This window comes from Musca autumnalis, unplaced genomic scaffold, assembly GCF_047663935.1.
Source record: "Musca autumnalis isolate F117 unplaced genomic scaffold, ASM4766393v1 scaffold_5, whole genome shotgun sequence".
NCBI lineage: Eukaryota > Metazoa > Arthropoda > Insecta > Diptera > Muscidae > Musca > Musca autumnalis.
This window is the reverse complement of record NW_027412088.1, coordinates 26,477,401-26,497,911: the sequence shown is the minus strand read 5'-3', so window position 1 is coordinate 26,497,911 and position 20,511 is coordinate 26,477,401. Positions and strand designations below refer to the sequence as shown.

The 20,511-nt window shown below is 38.2% G+C and overlaps 2 protein-coding genes across 3 annotated transcripts in view; one reads left to right on the top strand and one right to left on the bottom strand.

The window, feature by feature from the left end:
• The window catches only part of LOC141405572 (uncharacterized), a 396,796-nt gene that overhangs the window by 140,147 nt on the left and 236,138 nt on the right, over nucleotides 1-20,511 (bottom strand). The gene's annotated exons all lie outside the window — the stretch shown is intronic.
• Nucleotides 13,418-20,511, top strand: part of BBS4 (Bardet-Biedl syndrome 4) — a 132,375-nt gene continuing 125,281 nt past the window's right edge. The window contains exons 1-4 of the mRNA XM_073990071.1: nucleotides 13,418-13,986; nucleotides 14,102-14,241; nucleotides 14,323-14,435; nucleotides 20,121-20,411. Coding sequence (XP_073846172.1) covers nucleotides 13,914-13,986; nucleotides 14,102-14,241; nucleotides 14,323-14,435; nucleotides 20,121-20,411 — 617 coding nt within the window. The 5' untranslated portion in view covers nucleotides 13,418-13,913. The remainder of the gene's footprint in view (nucleotides 13,987-14,101; nucleotides 14,242-14,322; nucleotides 14,436-20,120; nucleotides 20,412-20,511) is intronic.

Below are 20,511 nucleotides of genomic sequence, written 5' to 3'. Positions count from 1 at the left end.
TATGACATAATGCGTGCTTGAAATACTTAAAGTAATCTTATTTGGCCATTAAATAGCCGACGGAGCCAACACTTAAAAAGTCATTTTCCTTAAATGGTTTTATTTATGCCAACAACAATACGGACTGCCGCCAACCGCCTGAATAAACAAAATTCCATTCTGCACCAACATCATTCGATATTACTGGCCGCCAGGCTGCCAGATATCAACGAATGGTGGCAATGGCGGCTGCGGCAGCTCAATGAATGTAAACAAGTTGGAATGCTGTTGTTTGCACAAAAATGATTACCAATGACTCCTTCTTGTGCGCCATTAACGACGTCAATGATAATGGCCACGATGATAATTGTTGCTTGGACTATTCATGGCACACACACATATCTTCCTGGTTTCCCAGCAAACCAAATGTCGGATGTCCGACATATCTGAACAATTTCGGAAGCAAAATGTGGAATTCGTTCAGATTTCGTAGAGAATACCAATGCATTTTCTCCGATTTTGATACGAATTCAGAGCGAAATGTCGCCAACAAAATAGCCTTGACCTTTTGGTTGGTTTCATTTTAGTTTGTTGTCGAAAAACAAAGTGGTGGGTTATAAAATTCGCATATACAATTTTGAAATATTTTAATTATAAATACAACCTATAATAATAATTCAAGCTTGTGCTGATAGACTCAAGTTTACATTGTTCTACTTTAACTAAAAAATGATAATAACAACAGTGAAAATCATTAGCAACTTTAAAATTACAATCTTCCAATAAAAAAACATGACAAAGAAAAATTGATCAATAAAGAAGGCATCAGAGAAAAATTGTTTCCTTCGATATGCATACGACATTGTTCCGAAATCGTTTTAAAGTCTTTACGAAGATTCGGAAGACACTTCTTATTTTCATACGACATTATTCCGAAATCGTTCAGAAATCTGTACGATCTTTCGTTGAGATATTGTAACGATTTCGGATCCGACATCGGACGTAGCATCCGAATTTCGTACCGATTTCTAGAGTTGGGTAATCTAGTTCCTAGTTCCTTGTACGAGTTCCAAAACGTATGATTAATATCATGAACTGTGACGTGTGATATTAATTATACGCAGTTTGTTCAAAGAAAAAATATGGGCCATTGGAACTGTGAAGTGTAAGAGATAGTTCCATATAGTTCTTTTGGCACAACTCTACCAATATTATTACGATGTCGGTACGATTGGTTTGCTGGGTAAACACATTCACACACACTTATACATAAGATTGGTTTGCTGGGTAAACACATTCACACACACTCATACATAAGATTGTACAGTACAGGGCTACAACCAAAACAAATACAACTCCACTACCATATGGGGAATATTGTGCTGATAACGAAAACGCGTTTTAAAGTCGATTCGGTGAAAAGAAAGCAATTTTTATATATTTTCTTTTTATATTTTTTATATTATTTTCTTAAAAAAATCGAAATGTATGTTTGACATTTGCAAAAAGGTTATACTCCTATTGGTTAAAGGTTATAATCCTACAGTACGAAATTTCCATTCCGAATATTATTGCAGGTGGTTTAATAATAAAAGCATATCGGATCATTTTATCAAATTGATTGTGTACAGTACTCATTATCTTATGATTGTACGGTTAAATCAGAATCGTTAATTAACTCTGCAAATAGGTCACAGCAAGCATTTTCTATCGCACATTACCCGAAGCAGTCACTCCCAAGCGATAGAAACACACATTCGCTATCCGCGATCTCACATTCTAATCGATGAAGGCTAACCGTTCGCGAAGAAATGAACCACGTCCACGACACTATTTGTGAATGACACTTTCGAGACTTTCTGAAAGTTCTTTTAGTGATAAAATTGGTTGCACCAAAAAAATAATTGAATTTTAAAAACCAAAAGTTCTAGGACAGAGAAGCCATTCCACAGTCGATATGTCTGAAGAGCTGATCAACTAGCAACAAAACCAGATCACATAATTTGGTGACTGTGTGGATTCGAGTCCTTTGCTTTCCTTTTTCACTTGCAAAAAACATTTTGATCATCAAGCTTAACTCTAAACGGGGAATTTTATAAAAATCATTAAAAATGATCTTCGCCCCAACAGGCAACATTTCAAAAAAATAAAAAACAAGCTGAGCCCGGCTTTGATTTGAACCCACGTCAGCAAAAAAAAAACATATGAAAAAATGTTGTCACGGCGTGTTAGCGTTCAAAGCCAAACTCATAACTTCAAAGGCAGCGCCAAAAAAGTGTTTGTCTTGAAGAAAAATACAATTCAAAAGTTCTAGGACAGGGAAGCCATTCCACAGTCGATATGAAGAGCTGCTCAACTAACAGCGAAACCAGGTCACATAATTTGGTGACTGTGTGGGTCCGAGTCCTTGGCTATCCTTTTCACTTGCAAAAAACGAGAAAATTTATAAAAATATTTTTTATTATGTTTTTATTTCTCTTTGTTGTCATTCTTTTAATTTTTATTTTTTTATTATTCAAATTGTCGTCTACATTAATTTTTGTCATTTTAAAAATGTGAATCAAACCCATGACATTAAGAATGCATAGCGAACATGCTTACAACTGCACCACCGTACCATATAAACATCAGATAGACTAATGTCTTATATTAGTTCAAGGTTAAATGAACGTAAACAATCGAAGTGTCTGCATAGGCCAGATAAAGTGTCTGCCCACGCGATAGTCGAAAGTAGTAGCGTTGTTAGTTTAAACAAGCAATAATAGAATTTCGATCTCCTTTTCTGACACTAATTAGTTATTCAAGAAGTTCAAAATGGGACAGAAAAATGATAAAGCATCGCTATTTTATAGAAAATAAGTTCAGAATGCGATTACTTCTGATAGAAGTAGATGAGAAACTCACTTCAATATGCTGGCAGGGGTTGTGCTTAACGCCACCACACACACATGCAAGCAATCCCAGCAAAAAGTTTGCATCCGCGGATGCAGTTTATAACGAGTGGTTTTGTCTAAGGCTGAGGTAAGCTCAGTCGTCTCCAGGGTCAACTCAAGGACCCACAAACCTTAAGTGATAACACGAGTTTTATAAATTCAATTCTTTATTTGACTCTTGGGTGTTAATGTAATGAATAGTACGTAAGTGGAATTTTAGATATGGTTGGATATTTAGAGGTAATTCAATTAGCTATATGATTATATATATACGTAATTGGACAAGTCTGGTGGAAGATCGGACCTTCGGTTCCTCTGCTTTGGTACACGGGTGCGCTGGGGAGTCACAAGGGGGCTGTTGACTAGTCTGTTTCTGGTTTAATATGAGATGATAGATGGTTACGAGCGCTGAATGGCGAGCGAGTAGCTGGCTACGAGCGTTGATGCGTTTCTAAGCGGTGAGCTGGATGCGAGCAGGGTGATGGCTACGAGCGTTGATCACTGCTGATCGATGAGCTGGATGTGAGCAACGAGCGAGTAGCTACATACAAGCGTTGACTGTGCTGGGCGGTGAATTGGTGACGGGCGAGCAGCGGGCTACGAGCGTTGACTAGTGAGCGAGTAGCTGGCCGCAAGCGTTGACGGTGAAGAGCGATGAATTGGGCGAGCAGCGGGCTACGAGCGTTGACTGGTGAGCGAGTCGCTGGCCGCAAGCGTTGACGCTGATGAGCGGTGAATTGGACGAGCAGCGGGCTACGAGTTGTCGCTGATTCGGAGCGGCGATCGGAATGCGAGCTTGTAGCTATGTTCAGGCGCTGAGCCGGTTGCAAGAGTATAGCGGCGTATGGGCGTTGAGCGGGTAGCAGGTTTATAGCGGCGTATGGGCGTTGAGCGGGTAGCAGGTTTATAGCGGCGTATGGGCGTTGAGCGGGTAGCTGGCTACTGGCGTCGCTGATTCGGAGCGGACTGCGAGCTGCTGTCTCCGAGCGTGTGGCTATGCGTTGAACGAGTAGCTAGCTACGGCGTGGACGGCAGGCTGATCACAAACGTTAGGCGGCAGGCAAATTACGAGCGAATGGCTGGCGTTGGGCGGCAGGCTGGCAACGAGCTGGTGAGCTGGCAAAGAGCAGTTGAGCTGGCAAAGAGCGGGGGAGCTGGCAAAGAGCGGGGGAGCTGGCAAAGAGCGGTTGAGCTGGCAAAGAGCGGTTGAGCTGGCAAAGAGCAGGTAGCCGGCTACGGTTAGGTCAAGTACACTCGTTACTTACAGGTTACTACGACTGCGGCCAAGCCACACATCAATTCACTTGTACTAACTCTGGTTCTCGAAAAAATCAATGGTGAAATTCTGAACATCTTATATATGTATATGCGTTTGCAAAGTGAATGCGAAGCACATGTGGCGCGATTTGTCAAAAAATGCACCAGAATCAATGTTAACATGATGGCTGCAGTATGAATGGTGGTGCGAAATTGAAATGCGTTGTCAACAAGAGTGATGTGTGGTGTATGTATGTATGTATGTATGTTTGCCTTTGGTGCTACTGCTTTATGTTTGTTATTGGTTGGCGCCAGTGTGATGTGTTGTGTGAGGTTCTGTCTGCAGTACCATAAGGAAAACGATTATTAGGAAGGGTAGTGTAAGTGGGTGAATTTAAGTGAAGCCAAATAAAACCAGTATTGGTTTTGTTTTAATAAGCAGTTTCGGCTGGTTGAATATTTAATAAAAAGAAAACGGGAGTATAAGTAGATAAATCGTTTGGAACGGTCACGTTACAAGTTGAATCACTACAAGTGTACATTACAAGTGCCGTTGGAGTACATCCAAATCACAGCTTTTGATGTAGTGTTTGGATTGAATTTTAAGGCACTCTTCGGATTGTGTTTTTAATCAATCTAAAGATTCAATAAACATGCAAGCCATTGAAATATATCCCAGAATAAATAAAATTCATTTTAACTTTAACATTCTTTTTTTGTCTTTAGAAAAAAGCTAACTCTGGGTAGGGATCAACCAGCTGTTTTTTTTCTAGGGATCTCTAAAACGACTGTTAATAAAATGTATCGGACGGAGTGCATTTTTCATAACTCTGTTGGACTACATCGAAAGATGTTGTGAAATCATAACTACAATTGCACAACTTCCAATTTTTTGCTGGGTAGTAACAGCATATCGGTTCATTTTATCAATTGAGTGGCTATCATATGCAACATACCCACTAAAATTGAGTATGTACAGTACTCATTACCTTATAGCCATTACAAATTGCCACAACAATGTAGATGTGTGGGTGTCCGACTGTACGGTTAAATCAGAATCGTTAATTAACTCTGCAAATAGGTTGTGCTTAACGCCACCACAAACACATACATGCAGGCAATGTAAATGTTTGGTTTTCAAATATTTTGAGCGCCATGTGTACAGTACTTATTACATTATAGCAGGGCTGCGCTTTTTTGCAAAGACTCGACGATCCCACTGAGTTATTTTTGCAGTTGCTTTTCTTCCTCACGTACACTGTGGTTGTTGCTTTTTTCACTCACACATTCACACATGCATTTGTTCTGTTTTTATTCCTCTGACCGGCGTTGCATTATAGACATTTGAGATTACTGCAACTATATGTGTGTTCGAGTGTGATGTAAACTCAGAATCGTTAATAAATTCTGCAAATAGGCTGAACTTAACGCAACCACAAGCACACATTCAAGCAATGTACATAAATGCTTGGTTTCCACGTATTCGGAGCGTCAAATTTCAAACAGATATGATGGCCATGAATATCCCTCCATCCTTAATTAAGTGGAAAGTACAGATAATAGAACCAGGAATTTAAAAAAATGCATCCTGTCCGAGTAATTGATTATTATTATCGCACAGGAATGCCTTTTATGAAAATAAAAGAAAAACAAGTAAAAAAGCGTTAAGTTCGGCCGGGTCGAACTTTTTATACCCTCCACCATAAAATATTCTGAACTAAAACGGAATAATTGTATTCTTTCCTGTCCACAATTTTAGGCGGACATATTTTATGACCACTGATACCTAAATAAGGTAAAAAGCATAAAAACTGTATTCAATCGGTAGGGAACCTTATAGGTGGCATGTCATAACGTCCAGGGTCATAATGTCGATGGACGCTATGACACCAAAAAAAGTGTCATATCGTCCATGGACATTGTGACACATTTGGTAGTGACATGCCACCACCTTATATGGGGCTATATCAAAGTGAAAATCGGGGGGCTATACCTAAACATGGACCTATGTTGATAGTTTTTGGTGGAGATGTTTTGTTATTTCTAAGAACCTCAACTGTCAAATTACAGGTAGTTCGATCAAAAATTTTAGCTAAAATCCTCAAAATGCCGAAAATCGGGAGGTACCGTTATATATACTTTGTGACCACTGGGAACCCGAAACCTGAAATTACAGATAGTTGGGTCAAAAAATGTAGTTAAAATCCACAAAATACCGAAAATCGGGAGGTACCGTTATATTGGGGCTCTACCAAAAAGTGTTCCGATGTAACCCATCTTCGAACTTGACCTGCCTATGGAAAAAAGACGCCCGGGTGCAAAAATTCAGTGCTCTAGCTCATTTATTGCGAACGCTAGAGTGATTACAACAGACCGACAGACGGACATGGCTAGATCGTCTTAGAATTTTATCCTGATCAAACTGAAAAACAAACAATATACCCTCCATACTATGGTGGAGGGCATGAAAAAAACAAGTAAAAAGTATCAGTCGCCTTTGCCGACAGATATATACCCTCAGCCTATGTTAATTGAAACTTTCATCTACGGACAGATCAGATGCATTTAGGGTCTTTCCGGCAGATTCGTTCGAGAGTTATATTGAGCTCCAACCACTACACATGGCGTGATAGGGTTTTTTGCAACTTTCAGACTATTTTCTCAGGAAGTATGGACTTGCCCCAGATGAAACTTGTACCGGCGTATGGGGGCAGTGAATAAAAGATGTTACAACAAAAATCAAAGCGATTCGAGAGTAGGTCCTAAACTGAAGTTTTCCGAAATTTTGTATGGGAGGTACCCGAAGGAATAGAAAGATTAAGTCCATATTGGAACCTCATGTAAGTCTGGTAGAAAAATCGGTTACTCCCTTGAAGAGTTATAGTGCGCACAAATTTTCCGAATCGATTTGGTCAAAAATGTGGCTTTCGTAATATTTTGTCCAATATCCGTCCACTCCCTCGGTTACCTTCCCCACAAAAGTTAAATTTTTTTCGCAAATTATGCGCACGATAATTCTCGAAGGGAATAACTTTGTCCATCGTAATATTTTTACATATTTGTACTACATCGGCCCACTCCTACGGATACCGCCCACTCAAAATTCTGCAAAAGTGCGGCTGAAGACCTCTTCTTGAATCGATTTGATTTTTGTTGTAATAAAAACTTGTATTCGCTGCCTGCATTACCCGCTATGGCATCATGTGTAATGGATGGAGCGCAGGAACGGATAAACCAATTCGATCCAACATTTGGGAGTCGTAATATTTTGCGCAAATTGTTTGTTCTGTTTATGGCAGTGGAACTGTTAACTACATCAAAATTATATGTTCTAACTCCTACAGTTGGTCTGAATTCAATTGACGCACTGCGCGTTCTATCAATGTCGTCCTTTCTTCGTTTACTGGCATCCCTACCCCTTGAACGTAAGAGGCTTTCGAAAGTAGGCTGGTAGTCGACAAAAAAGGTGGTAGGTGTTGATCTGCATTTCTTGCGACTTCTCCAGGATTTGCCGCATTGTGACTAACTGGCAACTGGAGGCTTGTCACATTGGTATGGCCCAATTATTTCGTTGACCATAGGGCAATAGGAGGGTTCTTATGCCCCTATGGTTACAGAATACAACTTTATCTTCTTTCTTGTGGACGGGACTTAAGATGTTCAGATTCAAATCATGGGGTATGCTTTCTTCCTGCAAGATGGTGCTAACTATCTGAGGCATATGCCTTATCAGCTTGGCGCCTCCGGTTTCGAACAGATCTGCTGTTAAGCCATCGGCTCCTGCTGCTTTATTATTCTTCAGCCGGATTAATATTGTCTTACCTAATCTTGGCCGGTCAGTATACATTCACTCTCTTTATCTGTTACCAAATTACCTTGCTGGTCTCTGCAGGGGGATGTGCTAGACTCTTTGGTAGAATTTTCGGACTTCGTTCTGGCTCCTTTACATCTCTACGGTTTTTCAATTTGACACTACCGCTTTTCAATTTCTCTCTTTTTCCTGCGGAAAAGACGTTTCTCATCTCTCCTTTTCTCCCGATACCTCTGCCGCGCGCTGCTAGTGGCTACTGATTGTAGAGTAGCCCTAGCTATTGCAGCTGTTGTTGTAGCAGCATATGGAGACGTTCTATTCTATAGTCTGCTATGGAGACGTTCGATTCTATAGAAGTCTCCTGTGGAGACGTTCGATTCTATAGAAGTCTCCTGTGGAGACGTTCTATTCAATAGGAGTCTCCTGTGGAGACGTTCTATTCTATAGAAGTCTCCTGTGGAGACATTCAATTGTATAGTAATCTCCAATGGAGACATTATATTCTATAGAAGTCTCCTATGGAGACGTAATACGAGGGCAGTTCGGAAACTTCTTAGCCTAGCACAAAAAGCGCGTTAATAAACAGAAAAAAGTTAAGTGTTTTGGAAACTTCCATCTCTGTTATGAACACATGTTAAATTTTGTTTCGATCTAGCAACTCCTTCATATAGAAACAGGTGTTCAAAAAAGACGCATCCGCAATTTTTTTACAATGGAAAAATTAGAAATGCGTGCTGTCATTAAATATTTACATAAAAAAAGGTTTATCGGGACAAGAAATTCATAGTGATATGGTGAATGTGTTAGGTGAAAGTGCTCCTTCATATGCAACAGTAAAAAATTGGGTTGCTGAATTTAAACGTGGTCGTACAAGCAACAACAGAAATTGTAGCCAAAGTGCATGATATGGTATTAAATGATCGACGAATAAAAGTGCGTGAAATTGTTAATATCATGGGCATCTCAAATGATCGAGTCCATTCAATTTTGCATGAAGAACTACAGATGAAAAAGCTTTCTGCAAGATGGGTGCCGCATTTGTTAACAGTCGATCAAAAACGCATAAGAATGAACATTTCTCAAGCTTGTTTGGATCGTTTTAAGCGAAATAAAATGAATTTTAAGCGTCGTTTCATAACTGTTGATGAGACATGGATCCACCACTATACTCCAGAGACAAAAGAATAATCCAAACAATGGACTGAAGCTGGAGGAAGTGCCCCAAAGAAGGCAAAAACAATTCACGGTTTTTTGGGACTTCAAAGGTATTTTATTGATTGACTATCTGCAAAAGCCCGTGTGGGGTTAGCTAGATCCTCCATAGGGACCCTCCCATTGGCGAATTGGGGACGCTCTGGCCGAAAGGTGGAGTACCAGGGAAATAAAATACCTGGGGGTGACCAAAATCTAGCTTAAGGAGTGGCAGCTGGCTCCTTAATATCTTTGGATGGCGGAGGTTGAGTCAACCGGTACGGCAATCATCGAGGAACAATCGGCGCACAGAAAACTAATAAACGGCGATTGTACAGCGAAAAGCGGATGTCTGTTTTGGATCAAGCGATTCGCTATACAAATGTGTTTACCTTAAAGGCGGGATGGTGTCTTTAGTTGGCAGCCCCAACACCATCATAGGATACAGAGGGCTGATCACCCACTTATCTGAAACTCAACGATTAACGAAACAACTACAAGAGAAAATGATAATCCCAACCTGATGACGAATATTGGAATACGAACACTTCTACGAATAGGACAATGGAACGTCAGGACGCTACGGGAAACGTCAAGGCTCGCTCAGCTGGAGGCCCAAATCAAAAAATTTAACATCGACATTCTGGGTATAAGCGAAATGAGATGGTGCGGAAAAAGTGACCTCATATCAGGAAATGGTAATATTGTGCTGTATAGTGGAAAAGACAAAAGAGCGGAAAGCGGAGTGGGATTCATAATTTCAAAACACCTACGGAAGACACTTGCTGAATGGAATCCTGTATCGGACAGAATCATAACAGCGCGGTTCTATACCAGTATCAAAAAATATCTAACTATCATCAATGTTATGCCCCCACAGAGGACACAGAGGATATAGAAAAAGATGAGTTCTATGAGCAACTATATGCAACCTTACGCAAAACACCAAACCGCGACATAATGATGCTAACAGGGGACTTCAACGCAAAAATTGGCGCTGATAACCACAACCTTTCACACATAATGGGTAAACATGGAATGGGTTCAAAAATAGCAATGGAGATCGTTTCATTGAAACGTGTCAGACTTTTGATTTAGTCATTGGTGGATCAATATTTCCACATAAGACAATACACAAATATACCTGGACATCACCTAACGGGAATACGCATAACCAAATAGACCATATGTGTATTCGACGAAAATGGAGAGGAAGCTTGGAAGACGTGCGCACCAAAAGAGGTGCCGATATGGACAGCGATCACGAGCTATTAGTAGCAACAATAAGGATCAAATTAAAGAAAATACACCAAGCTGGCTCAACAGAAGGCATCAGGCGCCTGGATCTCCAATCACTCAGAGATGAAACAAAGAGAAGATTAGTTGATCAAAAAATCTTAGAATATTCGCAATCAAGCGTAGAAAGAACATCATGGGAAGACACATGCAAAACACTACAGGATATCGGAAGAGACATAATCGGTTACAAACAAAAGGAAAATCGAAAAGCATGGATATCAGAAGATACGTGGAAACTTATACAGGAAAGAAATGAATGGAAAAAGCGCAAACTTGACAGTGATGAAGCGTTACAAAAATACAAAACTGTAGCCAAATTTGTGAAAAAATCTTCCAGAAAAGATAAAAAAAATTATTTTAAAAATATAGCCAATGATGCAGAAGCTGCTGCAGGAGCAAACAACATGAGGGAATTGCATAAACTTATCGGGCGACTAAGTAATCAAAATAGAAATTGTGATCACATTGTGAAAGATAAAAACGGCCAACCCATTACCCAAGTTGAGGAACAAACGCACCGATGGAAACAACACTTTGAGTTTATAAGCAACGTAAACGAAGATAATCTATCGAACCCAGAACCGTTAATGGAGCACCACATAAACAATTCAATATCCACAGAAACACCAAATCCGAACGAAATAAAACAAGCCATTTTAAGACTGAAAAAAAAACAAGGCACCAGGTGAAGATGGAATCCCACCAGAACTCCTACAAGCTAATCCAGCAACTTCAGCAGAGATGTTATATCCCCATATTCGAAACGTATGGATAAACGAGCAATTACCCAACTCGTGGAACAAAGGCCTTATGCCCAAGAAAAATGACCTATCTGAATGTGACAACTGGAGAGGTATCACACTACTCAACACCATCTACAAAATAATGGCAATCATATTAAACGATAGACTGCAAGCCATCGAAAAAACACTCAGAGACGAACAAGCCGGATTTCGCCCCCATAGAAGCTGCCTGGACCAAACAAACACTCTACGAATAATTATTGAACATACGCTAGAATGGAGAACACCTCTTTATTTAGTTTTCGTAGACTTCAAAAAAACCTTTGACTCGATAAGAAGGTCTGAAATTTGGAACGCACTAAAAGCGAAAGGCGTGCCTATGAAATTAATTAAAATAATCCAAGGCCTATACTATAATTCAGAAACTTGTGTTCTACACATAGGCAGAAAAAGCGAATCCTTTTATACCAATGCAGGGGTTAAACAAGGATGCCCTCTCTCACCTCTCTTATTTGCAGTAGTTCTCGATGAAGTTATGACTAAAATATGCGAAAAGAAACGTGGCATTGTATGGGGTTTCAACAATCGCCTTTAAGACCTGGACTTCGCGGACGATATATGACTCTTGTTCCATAAATTCAGCGATATGAAAAGTAAACTGGACGAAATGACTGTGCTTGCAAACAAAGCTGGACTGGAAATAAACATTGATAAAACAGAGGCAATGCGAATAAACACCACCAGCGACAACGCATTTAATATTAAAAACAAAACCTTAAAATATGTAGACAATTTTTGCTACCTCGGGGTTACTATGTCATTAGAAAATGGTGTAGAAGAGGATGTTGACAATAGACTTAAGAAAGCTAGATCCGCATTCGGAAGACTCAGCAAAACTTGGCGATCAAACCAAATATCGTATAAAACAAAACTGCGTTTGTTTAATGCATGTGTGAAATCCACATTGCTTTACGGAAGCGAAACTTGGCCCGTAACACAAAAACTCCAGGTATTCGTCAACAAATGCCTCCGGATAATAAGCAAAATATTTTGGCCCAACAAAATCTCAAACCCTGCACTATACCAGATGGCAAATGAAGAACCAATCGCCCGGCAGATTGCAAGGAGAAAATGGAAATGGATAGGGCATACGTTGCGAAAACCACACAATAGCATTTCCAGGATGGCTTTGGAATGGAAACCACAAGGAAGCAGACGCCCTGGCCGCCCAAAAATTACATGGCGCAGAACCATACTCAATGAGCTGAAGAAAGCAAACACAACTTTAGATGATATCAAAATATTATGTAACGATAGAATAAGTTGGAACAATCTTGTAGAAGCCCTATGTTCCCAACTGGAATAATAAAGGGAAAAAAATCTGCAAAAGGGTAAAACAATAAATTCAGAGTACTATTGCAACCTTTTGGATCAATTAAATGTACAAACTCGAGAAAAACATCCTGGCTTACAACACAAAAAAATAATTTTTCATCAAGACAACGCACCAGCGCACAAGAGTGTTTTAACAATGGCTAAAATCAACGAATTAACGTACGAGTTGCTTGACCACCCACCTTATTTTCCTGCTTTAGCTCCCAGTGACTTTTACTTGTTCCCAAATCTAAAAAAAATCCTTGCTGGCTAGCGTTTTACCTCAAATGATGCAATTACAGTTGTAAACCACTATTTTGAAGACCTTGAGGAAAAATTATTTAATCAAGGCATAGAATTGCTAGAAAAGCGTTGGACTAAGTGTATTAAAGTTTCAGGAGATTGTATTGAAAAATAAAAATATTTTTGAAAAACTAATTATTCTCTTTCATTGATAGATTATGAAGTTTCCGAGCCGCCCTCGTACAAATCGCTACAGCCAAGTTGTGTTTAAAACCACCACGACCTTTAGCGTGTAAGGCAAGTGCGCATACCATTGCACCACGGTGGCACCCGTTTTTATCCATTTCTTCAATGTTGCGTAAAAATCGCTAAAGAGCCAAAATCGCTAATGTAAATTTTTTCCATTTGATCCAAAAACCTTATATGTGAAATGTTATGGCGATCTGTTAATTTGGTCCCCATTATATAGCTAATATTTAAATTTTTTCATCGATTGCAAAATATTTGTGGCCTGTTGAGCGATTACTACCGAAACAAAGATCCCTTTGTGGGCATGGGTTAACGTTAAACGATCGCCATAAAATTTCATATACAAGGTTTTTGGGTCACATGGAAAAAATGTAGGGGGTAGACGTTTCAAAAAAAAAAAAATTTTGTAATATTTTGGGCCGTCCTAATCTACATTAACCGGAGTTTGGTAATAATTCGAACGTGATTGAATTCGAATCAGATGGAATAAAAAAGTGAGGCAAAACAAAATATTTGATATTTTGTAAGAATTATAAACACCATAGCAACAACAAAACTGACAGACTTTGCAACCGTCAGTCACCATTGTCAAATATTTTGAACGACTACCTCACAATACAGAGGGTAGGAGTTGCTATAGCAACACGGAAAAAAGGAAAAAATGTAGCGAAAAAATTATTTCAGGACGTGTCAGACACTACACAAAAGAAAAAAATATAAAAAGGAGAGCAAATAAAATCGAACTCCCTAGCAAAACAAATAAAAAAGTAGAAGAAGCAGCAGCTGAACACTTGCAATTTGATTAAAAGCTGCCACAGTAGTGAGTGTTAGTCAATGGAGCCAATTAATGAAGTCATTTGTAATGGACGTACAATAGTTTTACCCACTCTGGAAGTTGTTAAGACCAGTAAGTACACAAAAACCAGATACTGTCCCCGTTCGGCTGCACTCTCAGCAATCTAACAATCAATGATGTCTGTATCTGTAACAAGATTTTGTATTTGTGTGTATGTTTTGCTTAGTACCAACCATGTCGGCCGGAACCAATATCGATTGGCTGTTACACATCTATTTTGCTCGTCGAGATTTTGTACGCTGCAAGAGATTGATTGAACGTGAGCTATATCGTCACTTAAATCCGGAGTACTTGTACTTTGTTAAGGTAAGCAAATGATGTGAAATCCAAGTGGCCCAGGGGTCGAAACTCAGTGAACAACAACTACAGCTAATTACTTTTCAATAGGGTTTAATTGACCGCGAAGAAGGCAACAACATTGAAGCTTTGCGTAATTTACAAAAAGCATTGGATTTGAATGCTAAAAATATCGAAATTTATAAGGAAATTGGAAAAACACTGTAAGTAACAAAAACAAAAAAAATCGATTGACGAGTGTGAATGAAGTGGCTCCAAGTAATGTTTTTTTCACTCATTTATTTATGCATATGTACGCATATATACATATATGAAATTAGGACCAAAAGTATGTTATGGTTGGTATAGAGGGTGAAAGGTACCAATGAACGGTCCTAACTGGCTTTAACCCAATCACTGCGGTGGTTCCATATGGAACCACTTGTGTTATTTTACTTTTTGGAAGAAAACATCCACATATTGAACATATTTATATTAATATTAGTATTTTCTAACAGTAAAGCATTACAGCTGCCTATTTGCTTCTATATTTCGGTCATACGGGTTCCAATTTTTGTCCTAAAAGCAGGATAAAGTGAAAAAATATGCATTTTTTCACAAAACCTTCGCAGGGATTGGGTTAATATGACAAATACCATAACTTATTTTGTTCACTTTTTCCTATAAAGTGAACACTGACATCCTCGAGAAGCTTAAAGATAGCTAAGCTAACAGGTGCCGATATAAACCACCAGAAATGAAGGTGGGGGATTAACTTTCCTATTGCACCAGTCTGTTCAATACAGAACTATCTGGCTTGAGCCTGGCTCTTCTGACCCGTACATGAAATGTATGGGTGTGGTAGTCAGGTGTGCGACTCTTGAAGTAGAGTTGCTTAATGTATGCATCCAGCCGAGTAACAGCTATACTCTAGGTTATAGGTACAAAATTAGCCTGATTTTGGAAGGCCATAACCGACTGGTCTATGGGGACTTTAACACTCATCATGAGTTGTGGCCAGCGCTAACTGGGCAGATTGATAACTCTAAGTTTTACACGTTCAATGAGGACGCCCCTGCCAGAATTAGCGGAAAGTCTCATACAGATTGTTATTGTTTTACCATAGACTGTTTAGTTATTAACACTGACTGTTAAGGTATTAACAGAGACTGTTGATAGATTAACAGCGACTGCTAAGGTGTTAACAGAAACTGTTAAGTTATTAACAGCGTCTGTTAATGTATTAACAGCGTTTGTTAATGTATTAACAGCGTCTGTTGATGTATTAACAGCGACTGTTAATGTATTAACAGAGACTTTAATAGCGATTGTTAATATAATAAAGGATACTGTTAATGTATTAACAGCGACTGTTAATTAATTAACAGAGAATGTTAATGTGTTAACATCGATTGTTAATATTTTAGCAGCGACTGTTAATGCTGTTAATCTAATAACATAGACTGATAATGTATTAACAGAGTCTTTTAATGCATTAAAAGGATTATTAATGTATCAATAGCGACTGTTAATAAATTAACAGCGGCTGTTAATGTGTTAATAGCGATTGTTAATGTTTAAAAAGGGAATGTTACTGCTGTTAATATATTAACAGAGACTGTTAATAATTTAACAGCGGCTGTTAATGTGTTAATAGCGATTGTTAATGTTTAAAAAGGGACTGTTATTGCTGTTAATATATTAACAGAGACTGTTAATGTATTAACAGCGTCTGTTAATGTGTTAACTCTGGGAATGTATTAACAGCGTCTGTTAATGTATTTACAGCGTCTGTTAATGTATTAACAGCATCTGTGAATGTATTAACGCATCTGTGAATGTATTAACGCGCCTGTTAATGTATTAACAGCGTCTGTTAATGTATTAGCAGCGTCTGTTAATGTATTAACAGCGTCTGTTAATGTATATCAGCGTCTGTTAATGTATTAACAGCGTCTGTGAATGTATTAACAGCGTCTGTTAATGTATTAACAGCGTCTGTTAATGTATTAACGCGCCTGTTAATGTATTAACAGCATCTGTGAATGTATTAACGCATCTGTGACTGTATTAACGCGCCTGTTAATGTATTAACAGCGCCTGTTAATGTATTAACAGCGCCTGTGAATGTATTAACAGCGTCTGTTAATGTATTAACAGCGTCTGTTAATGTATTAACAGCGTCTGTTAATGTATTAACGCGCCTGTTAATGTATTAACAGCATCTGTGAATGTATTAACGCATCTGTGACTGTATTAACGCGCCTGTTAATGTATTAACAGCGCCTGTGAATGTATTAACAGCGTCTGTGAATGTATTAACAGCGTCTGTTAATGTATTAACAGCGTCTGTTAATGTATTAACAGCGTCTGCTAATGTATTAACCGCGTCTGTGCATGTATTAACAGCGTCTGTTAATGTATTAACTGCGTCTGTTAATGTATTAACAGCGTCTGTTAATGTATTAACCTCGTCTGTGCATGTATTAGCAGCGTATGTGAATGTATTAACAGCGTCTGTTAATATATTAACAGCGTCTGTTAATGTATTAACAGCGTCTGTTAATTTATTAACAGCGTCTGTTAATGTATTAACCGCGTCTGTTAATGTATTAACCGCGTCTGTTAATGTATTAGCAGCGTCTGTTAATGTATTAACAGCGTCTGTTAATGTATTAGCAGCGTCTGTTAATGTATTAACAGCGTCTGTTAATGTATTAACAGCGTCTGTGAATGTATTAACTGCGTCTGTTAATGTGTTAACAGCGTATGTTAATGTATTAACATCGTCTTTTAATGTATTAACAGCGTCTGTTAATGTATTAACAGCGTATGTTAATTTATTAACAGCGTCTGTTAATGTATTAACAGCGTCTGTTAATGTATTAACAGCGTCTGTTAATGTATTAACAGCGTCTGTTAATGTATTAACAGCGTCTGTGAATGTCTTAACAGCGTATGTTAATGTATTAACATCGTCTTTTAATGTATTAACAGCGTCTGTTAATGTATTAACAGCGTCTGTGAATGTATTAACAGCGACTGTTAATGTGTTAACTGCGATTGTTAATTTTTTAGCAGCGACTGTTATTGCTGTTAATATATTAACAGCGTCTGTTATTGTATTAACAGCGTGCGTTAATGTATTAAAAGTGTCTGATAATGTATTAACAGCGTCTGTTAATGTATTAACAGCGTCTGTTAATGTATTAACAGCGTCTGTTAATGTATTAACAGCGTCTGTTAATGTATTAACCGCGTCTGTTAATGTATTAACAGCGTCTGCTAATGTATTAACAGCGTCTGTTAATGTATTAACAGCGTCTGTTAATGTATTAACAGCGTCTGTGAATGGCTTAACAGCGTATGTTAATGTATTAACATCGTCTTTTAATGTATTAGCAGCGTCTGTTAATGTATTAACAGCATCTGTGAATGTATTAACAGCGACTGTTAATGTGTTAACAGCGATTGTTAATTTTTTAGCAGCGACTGTTATTGCTGTTAATATATTAACAGCATATGTTAATGTATTAACAGCGTGCGTTAATGTATTAAAAGTGTCTGATAATGTATTAACAGTGTCTGTTAATGTATTAACAGCGTCTGTTAATGTATTATCAGCGTCTGTTAATGTATTAACAGCGTCTGTTAATGTATTAACAGCGTCTGCTAATGTATTAACCGCGTCTGTGCATGTATTAACCGCGTCTGTTAATGTATCAACAGCGTCTGTTAATGTATTAACCGCGTCTGTGCATGTATTAGCAGCGTATGTGAATGTATTAACAGCGTCTGTTAATGTATTAACCGCGTCTGTTAACGTATTAACCGCGTCTGTTAATGTATCAACAGCGTCTGTTAATGTATTAACAGCGTCTGTTAATGTATTAACAGCGTCTGTTAATGTATTAACAGCGTCTGTTAATGTATTAACAGCGTCTGTGAATGTATTAACAGCGTCTGTGAATGTATTAACAGCGTCTGTTAATGTATTAACAGCGTCTGTTAATGTATTAACAGCGTCTGTTAATGTATTAACAGCGTCTGCGAATGTATTAACAGCGTCTGTGAATGTATTAACTGCGTCTGTTAATGTATTAACAGCGTCTGTTAATGTATTACGAGCGTCTGTTAATGTATTAACGGCGTCTGTTAATGTATTAACAGCGTCTGTTAATGTATTAACAGCGTCTGTTAATGTATTAACGCGCCTGTTAATGTATTAACAGCGTCTGTTAATGTATTAACAGCGTTTGTTAATGTATTAACAGCGTCTGTTAATGTATTAACAGCGTCTGTTAATGTATTAAGAGCGTCTGTTAATGTATTAACGCGCCTGTTAATGTATTAACAGTGTATTTTAATGTATTAACAGCGTCTGTTAATGTATCAACAGCGTCTGTTAATGTATTAACAGCGTCTGTGAATGTATTAACAGCGTCTGTTAATGTATTAACAGCCTCTGTAAATGTATTAACAGCGTCTGTGAATGTATTAACAGCGTCTGTTAATGTATTAACAGCGTCTGTGAATGTATTAACAGCGTCTGTTAATGTATTAACAGCGTCTGTTAATGTATTAACAGCGTCTGTTAATGTATTAACAGCGTCTGTGAATGTATTAACAGCGTCTGTTAATGTATTAACAGCGTCTGTTAATGTATTAACAGCGTCTGTGAATGTATTAACAGCGTCTGTTAATGTATTAACAGCGTCTGTTAATGTATTAACAGCGTCTGTTAATGTATTAACAGCTTCTGTTGATGTATTAACAGCGTCTGTAAATGTATTAACAGCGTCTGTGAATGTATTAACAGCGTCTGTTAATGTATTAACAGCGTCTGTTAATGTATTAACAGCGTCTGTTAATGTATTAACAGCGTCTGTTAATGTATTAACAGCGTCTGTTAATGTATTAACAGCGTCTGTTAATGTATTAACAGCGTCTGTTAATGTATTAACAGCGTCTGTTAATGTATTAACAGCGTCTGTGAATGTATTAACAGCGTCTGTTAATATATTAACAGCGTCTGTGAATGTATTAGCAGCGTCTGTTAATGTATTAACAGCGTCTGTTAATGTATTAACAGCGTCTGTTAATGTATTAACAGCGTCTGTTAATGTATTAACAGCGTCTGTGAATGTATTAACAGCGTCTGTTAATGTATTAACAGCGTCTGTTAATGTATTAACAGCGTCTGTTAATGTATTAACAGCGTCTGTTAATGTACTAACAGCGTCTGTGAATGTAATAACGGCGTCTGTGAATGTATTACCAGCGTCTGTGAATGTATTAAAAGCGTCTGTTAATGTATTAACAGCGTCTGTGAATGTATTAACAGCGTCTGTGAATGTATTAACAGCGTCTGTTAATGTATTAACAGCGTCTGTTAATGTATTAACAGCGTCTGTGAATGTATTAACGGCGTCTGTGAATGTATTAACAGCGTCTGTAAATGTATTAACAGCGTCTGTGAATGTATTAACAGCGTCTGCTAATGTATTAACAGCGTCTGTGAATGTAATAACGGCGTCTGTGAATGTATTACCAGCGTCTGTGAATGTATTAAAAGCGTTTGTTAATGTATTAACAGCGTCCGTGAATGTATTAACAGCGTCTGTGAATGTATTAACAGCGTCTGTTAATGTATTAACAGCGTCTGTGAATGTATTAACGGCGTCTGTGAATGTATTAACAGCGTCTCTGAATGTATTAAAAGCGTCTGTGAATGTATTAACAGCGTCTGTTAATGTATTAAGGAGGACACAAAAAATGAGACATTTCAATGCGGAGTAGGACAACACCTAACATTGCAATTTTTTCCTATTTGGAGCCACTGTAATTTCTACACATGTGATAACGAATTTGAATGACAAAATAAACCATATTTCTTTTACACTTTTCAGTTTTTCCATGGGTCGTTACAATCAATCACTGGCCATCTTTCGTGATGCCGAAGAACTATCGACACGTTTGGATCATGAAATTTTCCATTTTATAGGTGAACTGCTGTTGCGCTCCGCCGCCTCACGCAATGAAATGGAAATGGCACAGAAGGAGGAACAGGAAGCCAAAGTTTATTTCCAAAAGGCTGTACAAACTGGCAAGAAAATTGAAAGTTTTCAACGTTTGGCGGAAATTTTGCGTAAAGAAAAACAATATCACAAGGCAATTGAGGTGTTGGAATCGTGTTTGTTGTAAGTTCACAGTGTTGAAATCTAAGGCGTATATAATTAAGTGAATTGATTTGTGTTGGTGTTAAATGTTGCTAAATGTATGCGTAGGTATTGGGTGGGA